Raw genomic sequence first — 16,124 nt, 5'->3', positions numbered from 1 at the left:
TTGAGGCCATAAAATCCGAGAGAGGATCCATGTATGAAAACAAAGTGTAGACTTTGGCAGAACGGCTCGATGGTCGTAAGGCTAATGAGTACAGATGGATTTCAAAAGGAAGACGGACAATGATGGTAAATGTCACCATTAAGAAAGCTCGACTTGTCGTTAAGATGTTTTCCGACAAGTTCAAGGAGTTGACTACGATGAGATTTTCTCACTCGTAGCGATGCTAAGAGTCTGTTGGAATTATATTAGCGATTACTGCATTATTTATGAAATCTTGCAGATAGGATGTCAAAACATTGTTTCCTCGACGATTTTAATGAGGAAAGGTTGTATGTGATACAACCGGAAGGTTTTGTCAATCCCGAAAGATGCTAATAAGTATGCAAAGCTCCAGCAATCCTTCTAAGGACTGGAGTGAGCATCTCGGAGTTGGAATGTATGCTTTGATGATGATCAAAAATTTTGGGTTTGTACAAAGTTTATGAGAAACTTGTATTTCCAAAGAAGTGAGTGGGAGCACTATAGAATTTCTGATGAGTATATGTTGTTGACATATTGTTGATCAGAAATGACGTAGAATTTCTGGAAAGCATATAGGGTTATTTTGAAAGTGTTTTTCAATGGAAAGCCTGGATTAAGCTACTTGAACATTGAGCATCAAGATCTATAAGGATAGATCAAAATGCTTAATAATACTTTCAAATGAGCACATACCTTGACATGATCTTGAAGGTGTTCAAGATGGACCAGTCAAAGAAGGAGTTCTTGCCTGAGTTGTAAGGTACGAAGTTAAGACTTAAAGCTCGACCACGGCAGAATAGAGAGAAAGGACGAAGGTCGTCCCCTATGCTTAAGACGTAGGCTCTTCAGTATGCTATGCTGTGTACCGCACCTGAAGTGTGCCTTGCCATGAGTCAGTCAAGGGGTACAAGAGTGATCCAAGAATGGCTCACAGGACAGCGGTCAAAGTTATCCTTAGTAACTAGTGGACTAAGGAATTTTCTCGATTATGGAGGTGGTAAAAGAGTTCGTCGTAAAGGTTACGACGATGCAAGCTTGACACCTATCCGGATAGCTCTGAGTAGAGAGACCGGATACATATAATGGAGCAATAATTTAGAATAGCTCCAAGTAGAACAGTTGTTTGGAATAGCTCCAAATAGAGCGTGGTAGCTGCATCTAGGAGATGACATAGAGATTTGTAAAGCACACACGGATCTGAAAGGTTCAGACCCGTTGACTAAAACCTCTCTCACAAGCAACATGATCAAACATAAAACTCATTGAGTGTTAATCACATAGTGATGTGAACTAGACTACTGACTCTAGTAAACTCTTGGGTATTAGTCACATGGCGATGTGACCTGTGAGTGTTAATCACATGGCGATGTGAACTAGATTATTGACTCTAGTGCAAGTGGGAGACTGTTGGAAATATGCCCTAGAGGCAATAATAAAAGTATTATTATTATATTTCCTTGTTCATGATAATTGTCTTTTATTCATGCTATAACTGTATTATCCGGAAATCGTAATACACGTGTGAATACATAGACCACAATATGTCCCTAGTGAGCCTCTAGTTGACTAGCTCGTTGTGATCAACAGATAGTCATGGTTTCCTGGCTATGGACATTGGATGTCGTTGATAACGGGATCACATCATTAGGAGAATGATGTGATGGACAAGACCCAATCCTAAGCATAGCACAAAGATCGTGTAGTTCGTTTGCTAGAGCTTTGCCAATGTCAAGTATCTCTTCCTTTGACCATGAGATCGTGTAACTCCTGGATACCGTAGGAGTGCTTTGGGTGTATCAAACGTCACAACGTAACTGGGTGACTATAAAGGTGCACTACAGGTATCTCCGAAAGTATCTATTGTTTTATGCGGATCGAGACTGGGATTTGTCACTCCGTGTAAACGGAGAGGTATCTCTGGGCCCACTCGGTAGGACATCATCATATGCGCAATGTGACCAAGGAGTTGATCACGGGATGATGTGTTACGGAACGAGTAAAGTGACTTGCCGGTAACGAGATTGAACAAGGTATTGGATACCGACGATCGAATCTCGGGCAAGTAAAATACCGCTAGACAAAGGGAATTGAATACGGGATTGATTAAGTCCTTGACATCGTGGTTCATCCGATGAGATCATCGTGGAACATGTGGGAGCCAACATGGGTATCCAGATCCCGCTGTTGGTTATTGACCGGAGAACGTCTCGGTCATGTCTGCATGTCTCCCGAACCCGTAGGGTCTACACACTTAAGGTTCGATGACGCTAGGGTTATAAAGGAAGCTTGTATGTGGTTACCGAATGTTGTTCGGAGTCCCGGATGAGATCCCGGACGTCACGAGGAGTTCCGGAATGGTCCGGAGGTAAAGATTTATATATAGGAAGTCCTGTTTCGGCCATCGGGACAAGTTTCGGGGTCATCGGTATTGTACCGGGACCACCGGAAGGGTCCCGGGGGCCCACCGGGTGGGGCCACCTGCCCCGGGGGGCCACATGGGCTGTAGGGGGTGCGCCTTGGCCTACATGGGCCAAGGGCACCAGCCCCAAGAGGCCCATGCGCCTAGGGAACCCTAGAGGGAAGAGTCCTCAAGGGGGAAGGCACCTCCGAGGTGCCTTGGGGAGGATGGACTCCTCCCCCCCTCTTGGCCGCCGCACCAGATGCCATCTGGAGGCTGGCCGCCGCCCCTTGGGGTGGGAAACCCTAAAGGGGGCGCAGCCCTCCCCTTCCCCTATATATATGAGGCCTAGGGGCTGCCCATAACACGCGATTTGATCTCTCGTTGGTGCAGCCCTGCCCCTCTCCCTCCTCCTCCTCTCCCATGGTGCTTGGCGAAGCCCTGCGGGATTGCCACGCTCCTCCACCACCACCACGCTGTTGTGCTGCTGTTGGATGGAGTCTTCCTCAACCTCTCCCTCTCTCCTTGCTGGATCAAGGCGTGGGAGACGTCACCGGGCTGTACGTGTGTTGAACGTGGAGGTGCTGTCCGTTCGGCACTAGATCATCGGTGATTTGAATCACGACGAGTACGACTCCATCAACCCCGTTCACTTGAACGCTTCCGCTTAGCGATCTACAAGGGTATGTAGATGCACTCTCCACTCTCCTTTCTACTCGTTGCTGGTCTCTCCATAGATAGATCTTGGTGATACGTAGGAAAATTTTTGAATTTCTGCTACGTTCCCCAACACCAAAGTGGTACTTCCTTCACAAAGTGCTGCTCCGAACAGAATAGGAAAATGAATATTTTCGAATTATTTTTGAAATAGGCAAGGAATTTTTTTGAAATATTTGATGAAGTATGATCCAAAACATTTATGAGAATTTTTTGGGAATTTTTGGGATAAACAGAAATATAGGTTGCTTCACAACCTAGGGCAAAAACTGCCACATGGACATGACACATAGGCAAAACTGATGAGATGGCGTCTAGTCATCACAATCCACCACAATATACAAGGCTATGACCATCTATATTGGTCATTAACAACTAGAAATAAGGCAGCAGACTAGCACTGTTTGTTTTGGGACCATTTCGTGTAAGGAAACTATGACCTTTCTGACCAAAATGGTCACAATGGTTTAGGGTTTGAAGCCCCCCGAACACCTTTTTGACAAATTGGTCTGAAATGGTCATAGATCTATGAACAATTCTTTCAGGGTCACTGACAGAAGGTCACTACTTGACATATTTCTTGTAGTGGTTTCTAATAGGGTGTAACCAGCAAGAGCCGAGTATACGCCCATACCACTGGTAATTGTTGAGTTACTAGTGACCAGTGTTTGCTTTGTCACTAGTATCAGGGCGACTATATACTATAGCTGCATAGAGATCTCTTGATTTTGGTACTAAATATAATTGATGATATTACCATCCGTGCCAATGCCTTTGATAATATGTTAATTCCTTAAAGATTTAAATATTTTATAGGTGATGGTAGGTAAAATTGAAAATTAGTTACAATTTTCATCTGAGATAATTGTCCGTGTGTCGCAACGGAATATAAAAGTTATAGTAGGTAGCCCGTAATTTACTTGTCCATATTAATTTGATTGTGTAAACAAATAAGATTTATTTCATAAGCACTTGTTTGGTAAGCATTTATTTGTCTTACCAAAAAAACATAGTTTCACTTGGTAATTAAATAAAAGTGAGGCAATTAAGAAAATTTGTGAAAAGCCGCCGGTGAGAAAAACAAGAGACGTGAGAAAAAAATCAAAATGGAGGGAGAGAGAAGGAAATGTATGTACTCTTGGACAAATGAAGAGCGGATGCAAGCCTTGCGTTCTTTTTAAGTAGGAGAGATAACAAAGAAAATGCAATAAAATGTGATACCTCTTTATTAAATAGATGATTTTCTGTAAAAGCATGAAGTCAATTTTGACAATTCAGTATGAAGAATATATGCTTGGAAAATGTATGCAATATATAAAATTTTCTACAAAAAATATTGTCATGTCGAAGAGTTCATAAACTCTATAGATTTTTATAAGCGTTTTACGATTGAATTTTGCAATCATGATTATGTATTCTTTAAAAAAATCTATCTAACCTATGGGAATCTAATAGAAGACATATAAACTAAAGTGTGCCAAGTGCAAATAAAGTATTTATGTTTGCATTAGAGTTTTCTTTCTCATATTATTTTATTTGGTTTTGAAAAAAAACAATTAAGTTCTAGATAGCTGTTTGTTGTAAAAAATGATAAATGCACCCTGAGCAATGTACATGTATTAATTAATCTACTAACTTAATCATTGTAGATTTCTAGAAATAGTAATATATATGGTTTCAATGTTTGTGAATGGCCTTATTATTTTTTTGTCATCCATTATTTTGTTGAAAGAATTCATGTAGTGTATAACATTCGTGGTCCCTTTTCTATATGCTCCGTTTTGTGCTTAATACTGGCCCTGGCAAAAGCGTTGTGACGGGATAGACTAATGCAGAATTTCTCTTGGTTTTAGTGGCCTTACCCATATCATTGTGAAAAACGGATTTGCTATTCTCCCATTGGTCGACTTAGTTTCTTTTAAGTCTTGGTCAACCAAGCTTAGTAGCCATTCTTGCCTCCGATTCCATTTTTTGTTTGTTATGTATATATTTTATTTATTCTATTTGTTTTCAACCGCAAGACAACTATCCCATGGCCCACATGCATGAGTTTTCACTCACGCTTTCAATGAGGATCGGACTTGGTTGTTCAACCATGGGCTAAAAATTCAACGGCTCATCCAACGATTGAGGCTTAGTTGCCGGTCACTGAACTATATATAATGTGTTGAGCTTATTTTATAAATTACCTAAGGAAAATCGTCACAAAAGTAGGAGAATTTGATGATCAGGCGCGTACTTTACATCTTCCCAATCAAATCAAGTGTGTATCGAACTTGCAAATCACTGCTGCAACGGCTTTACAACTGATTATCTGAAACAAATGGGTTATCTGGTTACTCTTTGTTTGCAGAAACTGCAAGCTTACCTGATTATCTGAAAAGTTGGCTGCCTAGTCTTGTGTTCTTGCATCTCTGCCTCTAGCCCCCTCTTCCGGGAGCTCCTGTACGCCGCTTACTACGGCAAATGGAGCGGGCGCCGCACAGGAGGTCCCAGACTGGGCCGGCCCACTACAATCGAGTTAAGCTGAGCGCAAAACTTAACGACGCAAAAATGACAGCGCTGGGAGGACCCGAACATGCGTCCTCGCGCCTCAAATTCCTTGCAGCTAGCCACTTGAGCTGAAGCCGCCAGATGTCCAAATGGTTAGCACGAAACAATAAGAACAGACAACAGAGGAACGTATTTAAAAGTCAAACATTTTTTGAAGTTACAGCACATTTTTGAAAACGTGATTTTTTTTTCAAAATTCCTGAAGATTTTAGAATTCGTGAGCAAATTTTGAAAATGGGGACAACGTTTTAGATTCAGAACAAAATTTTTAAACTGAGAACAATGGTAAAATCGTGAACAAATTTTGGAAATGCGAACATTTTGAGTTAGGTGAACAAAATATTGAAACGAAAACTTTTGAAATACTAGAAGAAAAGTTTAAAAACAGAAATTTGTGAACAAAGTTTTAAAAAAAGAAACAACTTTTGAAATACTAGAATAAAAGATGAAAAAAAGATTATTATTTTTTAATTTGTGAACAAATTTTTAAAACAAAAACATCTTTTAAATGCTGAGAAATTTTTTAAAAATGAGAAAAATTCTTGAAATGCCCGGATTTGTTTTTGAAAATGCAAACACTATTCGAATTTATGAACAATTTTTGAAAACACGACAATTTTTGAAAAAAATAGTATTTTCTAGGATGATCATTTTTCAAGTTTCTGAACAATTTTCGAAACTTCAACTTTAAGAAAAATAAGAGTATACTTGAAAAGTAAAAAAAAAAAAAGAAACAGAAAAGGAAAAGAGAAGACACAAGCATATTCTTGTTTTCAAAACAAAATTTAGAAACGATGAATTTTCGTACTTTTTTGTAAACATGAACAATTTTCGCATTTGTGAACAAAATTCTAAAATGAAGAACACATTTTGAATTTTCATAACATATTTTAAAATTTGTGAACATATTTTAAGCACAAATTTGTGAACAAATTTTGAATTTTAAAATTTATTGAAACTGCCAAACTATATTTGGAAAAGGCAAACAATTTTTTTATTATGTGAAAAAATTTGAAACCATGAATATTTGGGAAAATGTGAACAAAAATTGTAAAGGAACATTTTTTTGAACTTTCGAACAATTTATTTTAAAGCATGAATATTTATTAAAGTCAGGAACTGATGTAGACTCGACTAGATGGCGAGTCGTTCGTCGGCCCGATCTTTCACGATACTAGCAGCAACAAGAAATTCCGGTCGAGCAAAGATGCAAGACCGTAAGAACGAAAACTTGCGTCAAGTAGATTGAATCGACTCCACGCACAGCAGCAACAAAATCCTCACGGATCAGCAACGAAGACGATATTTGGTGTCCCTCGACATGGAACGTTTTCTGTAACTTTATTGACTCACGATTTAAGAAAAACCAATCTGCGTTACATGGCCGAAGCCAGCCATATTTATAGGCGACCCTGAGCTCACAAACCGACCTGGACTCTATCCTAACGTGCAAAACACTCACGTGCAAAACAAAGAGAAGGAAAACTAGGACTCTCTCTCTCAACCATATAACTAGGACTTTCCTAATAAAATAATCCGGCAACGTTGTTAATCAGGCAGGATCACGCCTAACCAAAATAGATCACGCAGGATCTAAACAACCAAAACAAGACCGTACCATAGCGGTTTCTATTCGGATGAAACTTACTAACAAAAACTAAAAAAAAATTAGGCTACTTGAATTGGAATAGCACCGACCAATGTCCAACTTGGAGTACGAAAATTTGGCGTGACTTCTTCAGCTGGTGGTTCTGATGATGGTACTTTCATTGTAATTTGGCCAATGGTCAAACTATTTGATTTGATAACTTGATCTCTTTTTGCACCTCTGGTCACATCATCCCCTCCTCCTTGAAACAAAACCGTCCTCGGTTTTGCGGGAGATTTCATTGACTTCTTCAGTGAAGCAGTTGTGTCCACCATGATTTCTCCCATAAACATAGAACGCAGAACATGTCGTCTTCCGGCTTTCCAAAAAGAGTATGTATTGGACCGTCCCTCATGTGTGGCATGACGGTCATATTGCCACGGTCTCCCCAACAATAAATGACATGCATCCATCGGCAATACATCACAAATCACTGTATCAGTATAGTCACCAACCGAAAAATTGAGACGCACCTTGTGAGTAACTTTCAGTTTCCCCGACTGATATAACCATTCGACGCAGTGGGGTTGTGGGTGCTTCCAGGTAGGCAAAGCTAAAGCATCCACCAAGTCCTTGCTAACCGCGTTGGTGTAGCTTCCTCCATCTATGATCAACTTACAATTAGTGTTGTCGATTTTGCATTGAGTTTGAAAAATATTCCATCGCTGCCCCTTATCCTCAATGCGATCTTCTTGCACCCGTTGCACCATCAAAGACGGATATGATTCAGCAGCTTCGAAACTCGCAACCACATTTTCAACATCTTCAGATTTTTCACCAGAAGTGTCAGAAACTGCCTCTTCATCACTAGCGGATGCATAGCCATCTCTCGTGAGCAACATTCTTTTCTCATTAGGACATTCACGCTTCATATGTCCCCTTCCTCCACACTTGAAACACTCTATGTCACTAGTGCGTCCGGTCGACTGTGCACTAGAATCAACCATCGACAGTCCTGATTTTGAAGCATCCTTTTGCACGGAACCATGAGAGCGATTTGATGATGTTGCCCTGGAGCTAGGACCGACATCCTCACTCTTATACTGCGAGCGTCGCCATGTGTTCAAAGTGGTACTGGGAACAATGTTGACTTGGCGTCGCTTAATCTGTTGTTCCGCACGCACAGCTTGGTGCACAAGATCTTGTATGTTGTAGTAGACCACCATCTCAACACGATCCTGCACCTCGATATTTAGCCCGTTAAAGAAACGAGCCATAGTCGCCTCCGGATCCTCCGTTGTCCCTGTACGTATCATAAGCAATTCCATCTCCTTGTAATATTCATCAACACTCATATTACCTTGAGAGAGCCGCTGCAACTTGTTGTACATGTCTCTTTTATAGTGCTCAGGAACAAAACGTCGCCTCATGAATTCTTTCATACCTCGCCAAGTCGTCGGCCGATGTCTTGAACGACAAATTTGATTCCACCAAATTAGCGCGTATCCGGTGAATTCAATTCCAGCAAGTTGAACTTTCTTCTCCTCGCTATAATGATGGGCATCAAAAATTTGATCAACACGCATCTCCCACTCCAAATAGCCTTCTGGTTCGCACTTGCCGGAGAACGAAGGGATTGAAATTTTTATGCGCCCAATTCCATCATCCAAAGGCACACGCACAGCTTGACCAACTCGGTCATGCACTCCACCACGAATGGATGTTTCGGGACGAGGCTCATAGTGTCGTGGTCGTGGCGCGTACCCCGCGTGGTCAATGCCATCACCGAAACCATCATCTCCAGCATGAGGGTGTGCCGCCAGACGGCGATCATGCACGCCAGCATATCCGTCGCGAGCTGGTGGTGCATAATACAGTGGAGCAGCCGGAGCAGTCTGTGGTGGTGCAGAAGTCGCTGCCGGCATATTGATGATGTCTGCCAAACCATCGAACCGAGTGATCAGGACATCTATCCTTTTGCCGAGCGCGTCATGACATTGCTTGATGTAGTTGCATGTGTGGTCAAAACCATCCCGAATATTTTGAGGAATATCATCCGCATACACTGGACGCACTATTTCCTCAGAATCAGCAGCAACCTCGTCACCCTTGTCGGCCGAGGTTGACATCTTAATCAACACAGTACCGTGAACAACCTTAGCTCTGAATACCACTTGATGTAGACTCGACTAGATGGCGAGTCGTTCGTCGGCCCGATCTTTCACGATACTAGCAGCAACAAGAAATTCCGGTCGAGCAAAGATGCAAGACCGTAAGAACGAAAACTTGCGTCAAGTAGATTGAATCGACTCCACGCACAGCAGCAACAAAATCCTCACGGATCAGCAACGAAGACGATATTTGGTGTCCCTCGACATGGAACGTTTTCTGTAACTTTATTGACTCACGATTTAAGAAAAACCAATCTGCGTTACATGGCCGAAGCCAGCCATATTTATAGGCGACCCTGAGCTCACAAACCGACCTGGACTCTATCCTAACGTGCAAAACACTCACGTGCAAAACAAAGAGAAGGAAAATTAGGACTCTCTCTCTCAACCATATAACTAGGACTTTCCTAATAAAATAATCCGGCAACGTTGTTAATCAGGCAGGATCACGCCTAACCAAAATAGATCACGCAGGATCTAAACAACCAAAACAAGACCGTACCATAGCGGTTTCTATTCGGATGAAACTTACTAACAAAAACTAAAAAAAATTAGGCTACTTGAATTGGAATAGCACCGACCAATGTCCAACTTGGAGTACGAAAATTTGGCGTGACTTCTTCAGCTGGTGGTTCTGATGATGGTACTTTCATTGTAATTTGGCCAATGGTCAAACTATTTGATTTGATAACTTGATCTCTTTTTGCACCTCTGGTCACATCAGGAACAAAATTTTAAAATGCGAACATTTTTTGAACTTTGAACAATTTTTTGAAAGCATGAACATTTTTTCAAGTCAGGATGAAAATTTGAAAATGAGAACATTTATTGAAGTTTTGAACAATTTTTTAAAAGCATGAAGAAAATTCGAAAATTATAACATTTTGTGAAGTTTTGAACAATTGTGAGCAACACAAATATTTTTTGAAAAAAAGAAAATAACTTTGAAAACAGAAAAGCAAAAAAATGAAAAAGAAAGAAAAAGTTACAGAAAAGAGAAAAAAAGAAACATAAAAACGAAAAAAAGATAAAAAGAAAAATCAAACGTTTCAGGAACCTCCTAGAAGGTCCCAAAACCGGAAAAGCCCGGCTGGGAACCAGCTGGAACGTTCCCAAAACCGGAATCGCTCAAGCATTTGATGGGCCGGCCCACCCCGAGCCCTCGTTCAGATTCCCAGTGCGTCGCTCCGGCAATTTGCCGCAGCGAGCGGCAAATAGGAAAAAACCCCTCTTCCTACGTTGTAATGTACGGCAATCTAGGCTTTTGGGCCCTGTTAATCATAAAAAAATCAGATGGGGAAATCTCCCCCCAGTGAAAATTTAAAGAAAAATTAAGGGGAGATCCAAACCATTTCAGATGCTTGGTTAAAAAGTTGCCAATTATCAGCATCAATTTCAGATGAAAGCTTCAACAGAAATTGCATGGGTCTTGGACATCTTCTGCCTCACAAGTTTCCTGAAGCAACAAACCGCACAAGCATGGCTACTTGTTTCTTTTTTCTCACCGTTCTTTGCCGAATTTTGCTGGCACGGACATGAAATTAATTTGACCATAGCAATAGGGGTGGTAATTATTTACATCCCAAGTGGAACTCCACTTTTGAAGAAGAAGCATCAAACTATTTGGCTTCAAGACCAAGATGAAACTGAATAAACATGTCCGAAGAAAAATCCAAGGTGACAGTCAAGCATGCTAGGTCATCCCTTCAAGTAGTGAGCAACAGCGTGCTTGTTTCTTCAGACGGAACAATAGCCACAAGCAACAACATTGTTGTAGGCGGACACAATGAACTGGACGAGAAGGTGTTCTATCATCTCAGGCGCCAGCACGCAGAGAGGGCACGTTGGTTTGTGTGGGAGCCCATGGCTAGCCAGGCAATTCGGCATCGAGAACATGTTGGGCAGCATGAGTTCAACTTTAATGGAATCCCAGTTTGAGCAATGTTTAGCTTGAAAAACGCTGGATAAATCGAGTCTTGTGTAAGCGAGTACGTTGTAGAACTCGCTTAGGACTTGATCTGGCAAAAGCGACGCCTTAGTTACTTGTTGCCTCCCAACCCTAATGAGCTAACATTCATCCAATGATGTGAAAATGAGATGCATTGCCAGCACGGTAAAAAGATATAAGATGTGGCATCTGCTTCGGTTTAGTTCTAATCTATAGATCACCCAAACCAGAAAGAGAAGAACTTTACACGAGTTGCTTCAGCTTTTCCGAAATTAGTACTTCGCCGTTTGCAGTAAATATATAGAGCTCCATCCATGTGGGGAATCATTACATGTTATCTTTGGGGTATGTGCTATTAAATGTTACATATCCTATGTCTCGAACTTTAGTAGACATGTAGTTAAACACTTGTATAGAATGTGTTATCCCACATGTTGTGTTTCTAATAGGGTCTGACCAGCAACAACCGAGTGTACGCCCATACCACTGGTAGTGGTTGAGTTACTATTGACGAGTGTTTGCTTTATCATTACTATTGGGGTGACTATAGACTATAGTTGCATAGATCTCTTGATTTTGGTAACTATAATTGATAATTATCGTCCGTGCCAATATCTTTGATAATATGTTAATTCCTTACAGATTTAAGTAGTGTTATAGGTAATGGTAAACAAAATTGAAAATTAGTTACAATTTTCATCTCGCAACGGTGTATAACAATTATTGTAGGTACCCTGTAACTTACTAGTCCATATTAATTTGATCGTGTAAACAAATAAGATTTATTTCATAAGTACTTATTTGGTAAGTATTTATTTGTCCTACGAAAAATCATAAGTTCACTTGGTAATTAAATAAGAGGTGGGGCAATTAAGGAAATTTTTAGAAAAGCCGGTGAGAAAACAAGAGATGGGAGAAAAAAATCAAAATGGTGGGAGAGAGAAGGAAATGTACATAATGTTGGACAACTGAAGAGCGGATCGCAGAGCCTTATGTTCTTTTTAAGTAGGAGAGATAACAAAGAAAGTCCAATAAAATGAGTGCGGCTAATCTGCACCCGGGCTCATCTGCACCCACGCTTAGAAAAAAATTTAAAAAAAATACTAGAAAATTTCAAAAATATCCAAATTTTTTTGTGGCGGTAGATAATTTGACGCGTGAGGTGCGCCCCAAAATTCAACTCATTTGAGCATCTGAGCAGCTCTCGGCAAAAAAGACAAAATCAGGGTCTGTAAAAATGTATATTGTTCACGCACTGTTTTGACCCGATTTATCTTTTTTGCCGAGAGCTGCTCAGATGTCCAAATGAGTTAAATTTTGGGCCGCACCTCATGCGTCAAATTATCTACCACCACAAAAAAAGTTGGAATTTTTTGAATTTTTCTAGTATTTTTTTTGAATTTTTTGCTGAGAGGGAGCAGATGAGCCCGGGCACCGTTTTGAGTTTTCCCAATAAAATGTGCTACCTGGTTATTAAATAGATGATTTTCTATAAAAATATGAAGTCAATTTCAACAATTTAGTATGAAAAATATATGCTTGGAAAATATATGCATTATATAAATTTCAATATTTTCTACAAAATATATTGTATGGTGGAGAATCCATAAACTCTATCCATTTTTATAAACATCATATGATTGAATTTTAGAATCATAATTATGTATTCTTTATAAAGTCTATCCAAACTATGGGAATCTAATAGGAGACATATAAACTGAAATGTGCCAAGTGCAAATAAAGTATTTTATGTTTGCATTAGAGTGTTCTTTCTCATATTTATTTTATTTGGTTTTGAAAAAACACAATTAAGGTGTAGATATTTATTTTTTGTAAAAAATGACAAATGTATCCTCAGCAATGTACATGTGTTAATTAATCTACCAACTTAATCATTGTGGATTTCTAGAAAAAGTTATATATATTGTTCAAAGTTTGTGAATAGCCTTATTATATTTTTGTCTCAGAAAATAATATACACACTAATATCCATTATTTTGTAGAAATAATTCATGTAGTGTATAACATTCATGGTCACTTCTCTATGCTCCGTTTTGCGCTTAGCACCGGTCCTCACAAAAGCGTTGTGACGGAATAGACTGAAGCATAATTTCTCTTAGTTGTGGTGGCCTGACCCACACATCATTGTAAAAAAAAGGGATTTGCTATTCCCTCATTGATCGACTTAGTTTGTGTTAAGTTTTGCTCAACCAAGCTTAGTAGCCATTCTTTCCTCTGATTCTTCGTTATGTATATCTTTTATTTATTCTATTTGTTTTCAACCGCGCAAGACAAAGATCCCATGGCGCACATGCATGAGTTTTCACTCACGCTTTCAATGAGGATCAGATTTGTGGTTGTTCAACCATGGGATAAAAATTCTCACCCAACCATCGAGGCTTAGTTTGTGGTTGCTAGACTATATATAATGTGTTGAACTTATTTTATAAAGGAAAATCGTTACAAAAGTATGATAATTTGATGATCAGGTACCCAATCAAATCAAATGTGTAAATGTACGTGCGTATCAAACAAATGGGTTATCTGGTTACATCTTCCCAATCAAATCACTGCTGCAAAGGCTTCACATCTGATTATCTGAAACAAATGGGTTATCTGATTACTCTTTGTTTGCGGAAACAGCAGGCTCACCTGAATACCTGAAACGTTGGCTGCCTAATCTTGTGTTCTTGCCTACCTGCCCCTACCACCCTCTTGCTAGGTCCCTGTTAATATGGGCTTTCGTCCCTTGTTAATGATAAAAAGTTCAGGTGGGGGAAAATCTCCCCCCGTGAAATTTCAAAGAAAAATTGCTAGGGGATACAAACCATTTCAGATCCTTGATTTGAAAGTGGTCAATTATCAGCATCAATTTCAAATACAAGCTTTGCTACCTGAGTGGAACTCCACTTCTCAAGAAGGATCAAACTATTTGTTTCAAACAAGCATCTGTGCAAAACTTTCAGAGATAAGAAACCATCTTCCCAGCTCTTAGCCCGAGATGAAACTGAATCCAAGGCGACAGTCGTCCATTCAAGCAGCAACATGACTATTTATTCAGGCAGCACCATTGTTACAGTATGACGCTGTCAGAACACACACAGCTAGCTACAGAATTCATCAGACAACGAAGAGGAAAGAAACACAAGAACTAATGCACGAGGAGCCTAGGACGAGGTGAACTTGGTGACGGCCTTGGTGCCCTCGGAGACGGCGTGCTTGGCGAGCTCGCCGGGGAGGACGAGGCGGACGGAGGTCTGGATCTCCCGGGACGTGATGGTGGGCTTCTTGTTGTACCTGGCGAGCTTGGCAGACTCGCCGGCAAGCTTCTCGAAGATGTCGTTGATGAAGGAGTTCATGATGGACATGGCCTTGGAGGAGATGCCGATGTCCGGGTGCACCTGCTTGAGCACCTTGAAGATGTAGATCTTGTACGTCTCGACGCTCTTCTTGGCCTTCTTCTTCCCCTTCTTGTCGCCGCCCTCCTTGGACGCCGGCACCTTCTTCTCCGCCTTGGGCTTCTTGCCCGCGGGGGTCTTCTCCACAGGCTTCTTCTCAGCAGCCTTGGGTGCCATGGATGCTACGGCGGCGGCTGCTGCTTCTTCGAAGGCGAGAGAGAAGTTTGGCTGGGGTGGAGTAGTAGAGAGACAGAGGCGATGGATTGGACGGCAGATGGGCCGGGGTCTTTATAGGTAAGAGGAGACAGGTGGGCGCTGATTCGTGGAGCCGTGAGCGCCCCGGATCGGTGACGTGCGAGAATATCAGCCGTTCGCTGATATTTCGGATGGACGGACCAGATGCACTTCGACGCGGATCGGTGATGTGGCGAAAACGTGCGTGTAGCAATTGGAGGAGGATCCAGCCGACTTGTCAGTGGCGGGAACTTTGAAAGTTTGGGGGGTTACTACACTGGGGTCCCAGCTGCCAGTGATAGATACTTTTTTTAACTCTTTTTTTTTGCATGGTACTTTTTTTTTAACTCGCCAGTGATAGATACTTGATCGTATTGGACCATAGTCAAGCTGTGTGCGCATTCATGCAAGGTGTATTTGTAGATGGGTTGTTGACAATGGACACGGCTTGACAATCCTATTTGACTTACCAGTCAACTAAAATGCAAAAAAAAAAGTATGTTGTAAGGTACTAGCCTACAAAAACGTCTTACATACATTTTAAGACGGAGGTAGTATATTTTTATACTAAAGCAACTAACTGCTCAAGGTATACTTCTAAATTCTAATCCATTCTTCAAAATTATGATGAAGTTAATTGCTGAGGTACATAATTAAAGCAACGTTAATGTGACAATGTGTTGGGACAATGACTATAATATCATCAAGTCACATATCTTTATGGTTGGAGTAAAATCCACAGAACCACCACATTTGTGTCACAATTAGCAAAAAAGCATAACTTTACGATTCGTGCCATTTTGCACCGCACCGAATTTTTAATGGCGTCAAAAAAATGTTGAGCTATTTTTTGAGCATGTTTTGACCTGGCAAACTGACCACGTGGCGAGACGGAGACGGCGCGCGAGTAACGGCCGTTAACATAGTGTAAGCAAGCTCCAACTCCATAAGATGGAGTACCTAGATCATGCAAAAATTAAATCAAATAAGTTCTTAATAATTTAGACATCAATGATAGGAAAACTATGAAAATTGCAACTCTTCGAATAAAAAACCCAAATGAAACAACACCAAAAAGGGAAATTTGGCCATCAAT

The 16,124-nt window shown here is 40.7% G+C and overlaps 1 protein-coding gene across 1 annotated transcript; it reads right to left on the bottom strand.

Annotated features, from left to right (window-relative positions):
* Positions 1-14,428: 14,428 nt before the first annotated feature.
* Positions 14,429-15,057, bottom strand: LOC123136040 (histone H2B.4-like). Its single transcript, XM_044555326.1, has one exon. It carries the CDS (start codon positions 14,969-14,971, stop codon positions 14,564-14,566), a length of 408 nt encoding a protein of 135 aa, XP_044411261.1. The 5' UTR covers positions 14,972-15,057; the 3' UTR covers positions 14,429-14,563.
* Between the last annotated feature and the right edge of the window lie 1,067 nt (positions 15,058-16,124).

Source organism: Triticum aestivum, chromosome 6B, assembly GCF_018294505.1.
Source record: "Triticum aestivum cultivar Chinese Spring chromosome 6B, IWGSC CS RefSeq v2.1, whole genome shotgun sequence".
Taxonomy (NCBI): Eukaryota; Viridiplantae; Streptophyta; class Magnoliopsida; order Poales; family Poaceae; genus Triticum; species Triticum aestivum.
Note: the sequence above shows the minus strand (reverse complement) of the source record. Positions and strands in the feature narration are given on the sequence as shown.

What these genes read in the sequence shown, in the direction of transcription:
- LOC123136040 (XM_044555326.1), bottom strand. Translation starts at nt 14,971, where the DNA reads ATGGCACCCAAGGCTGCTGAGAAGAAGCCTGTGGAGAAGACCCCCGCG.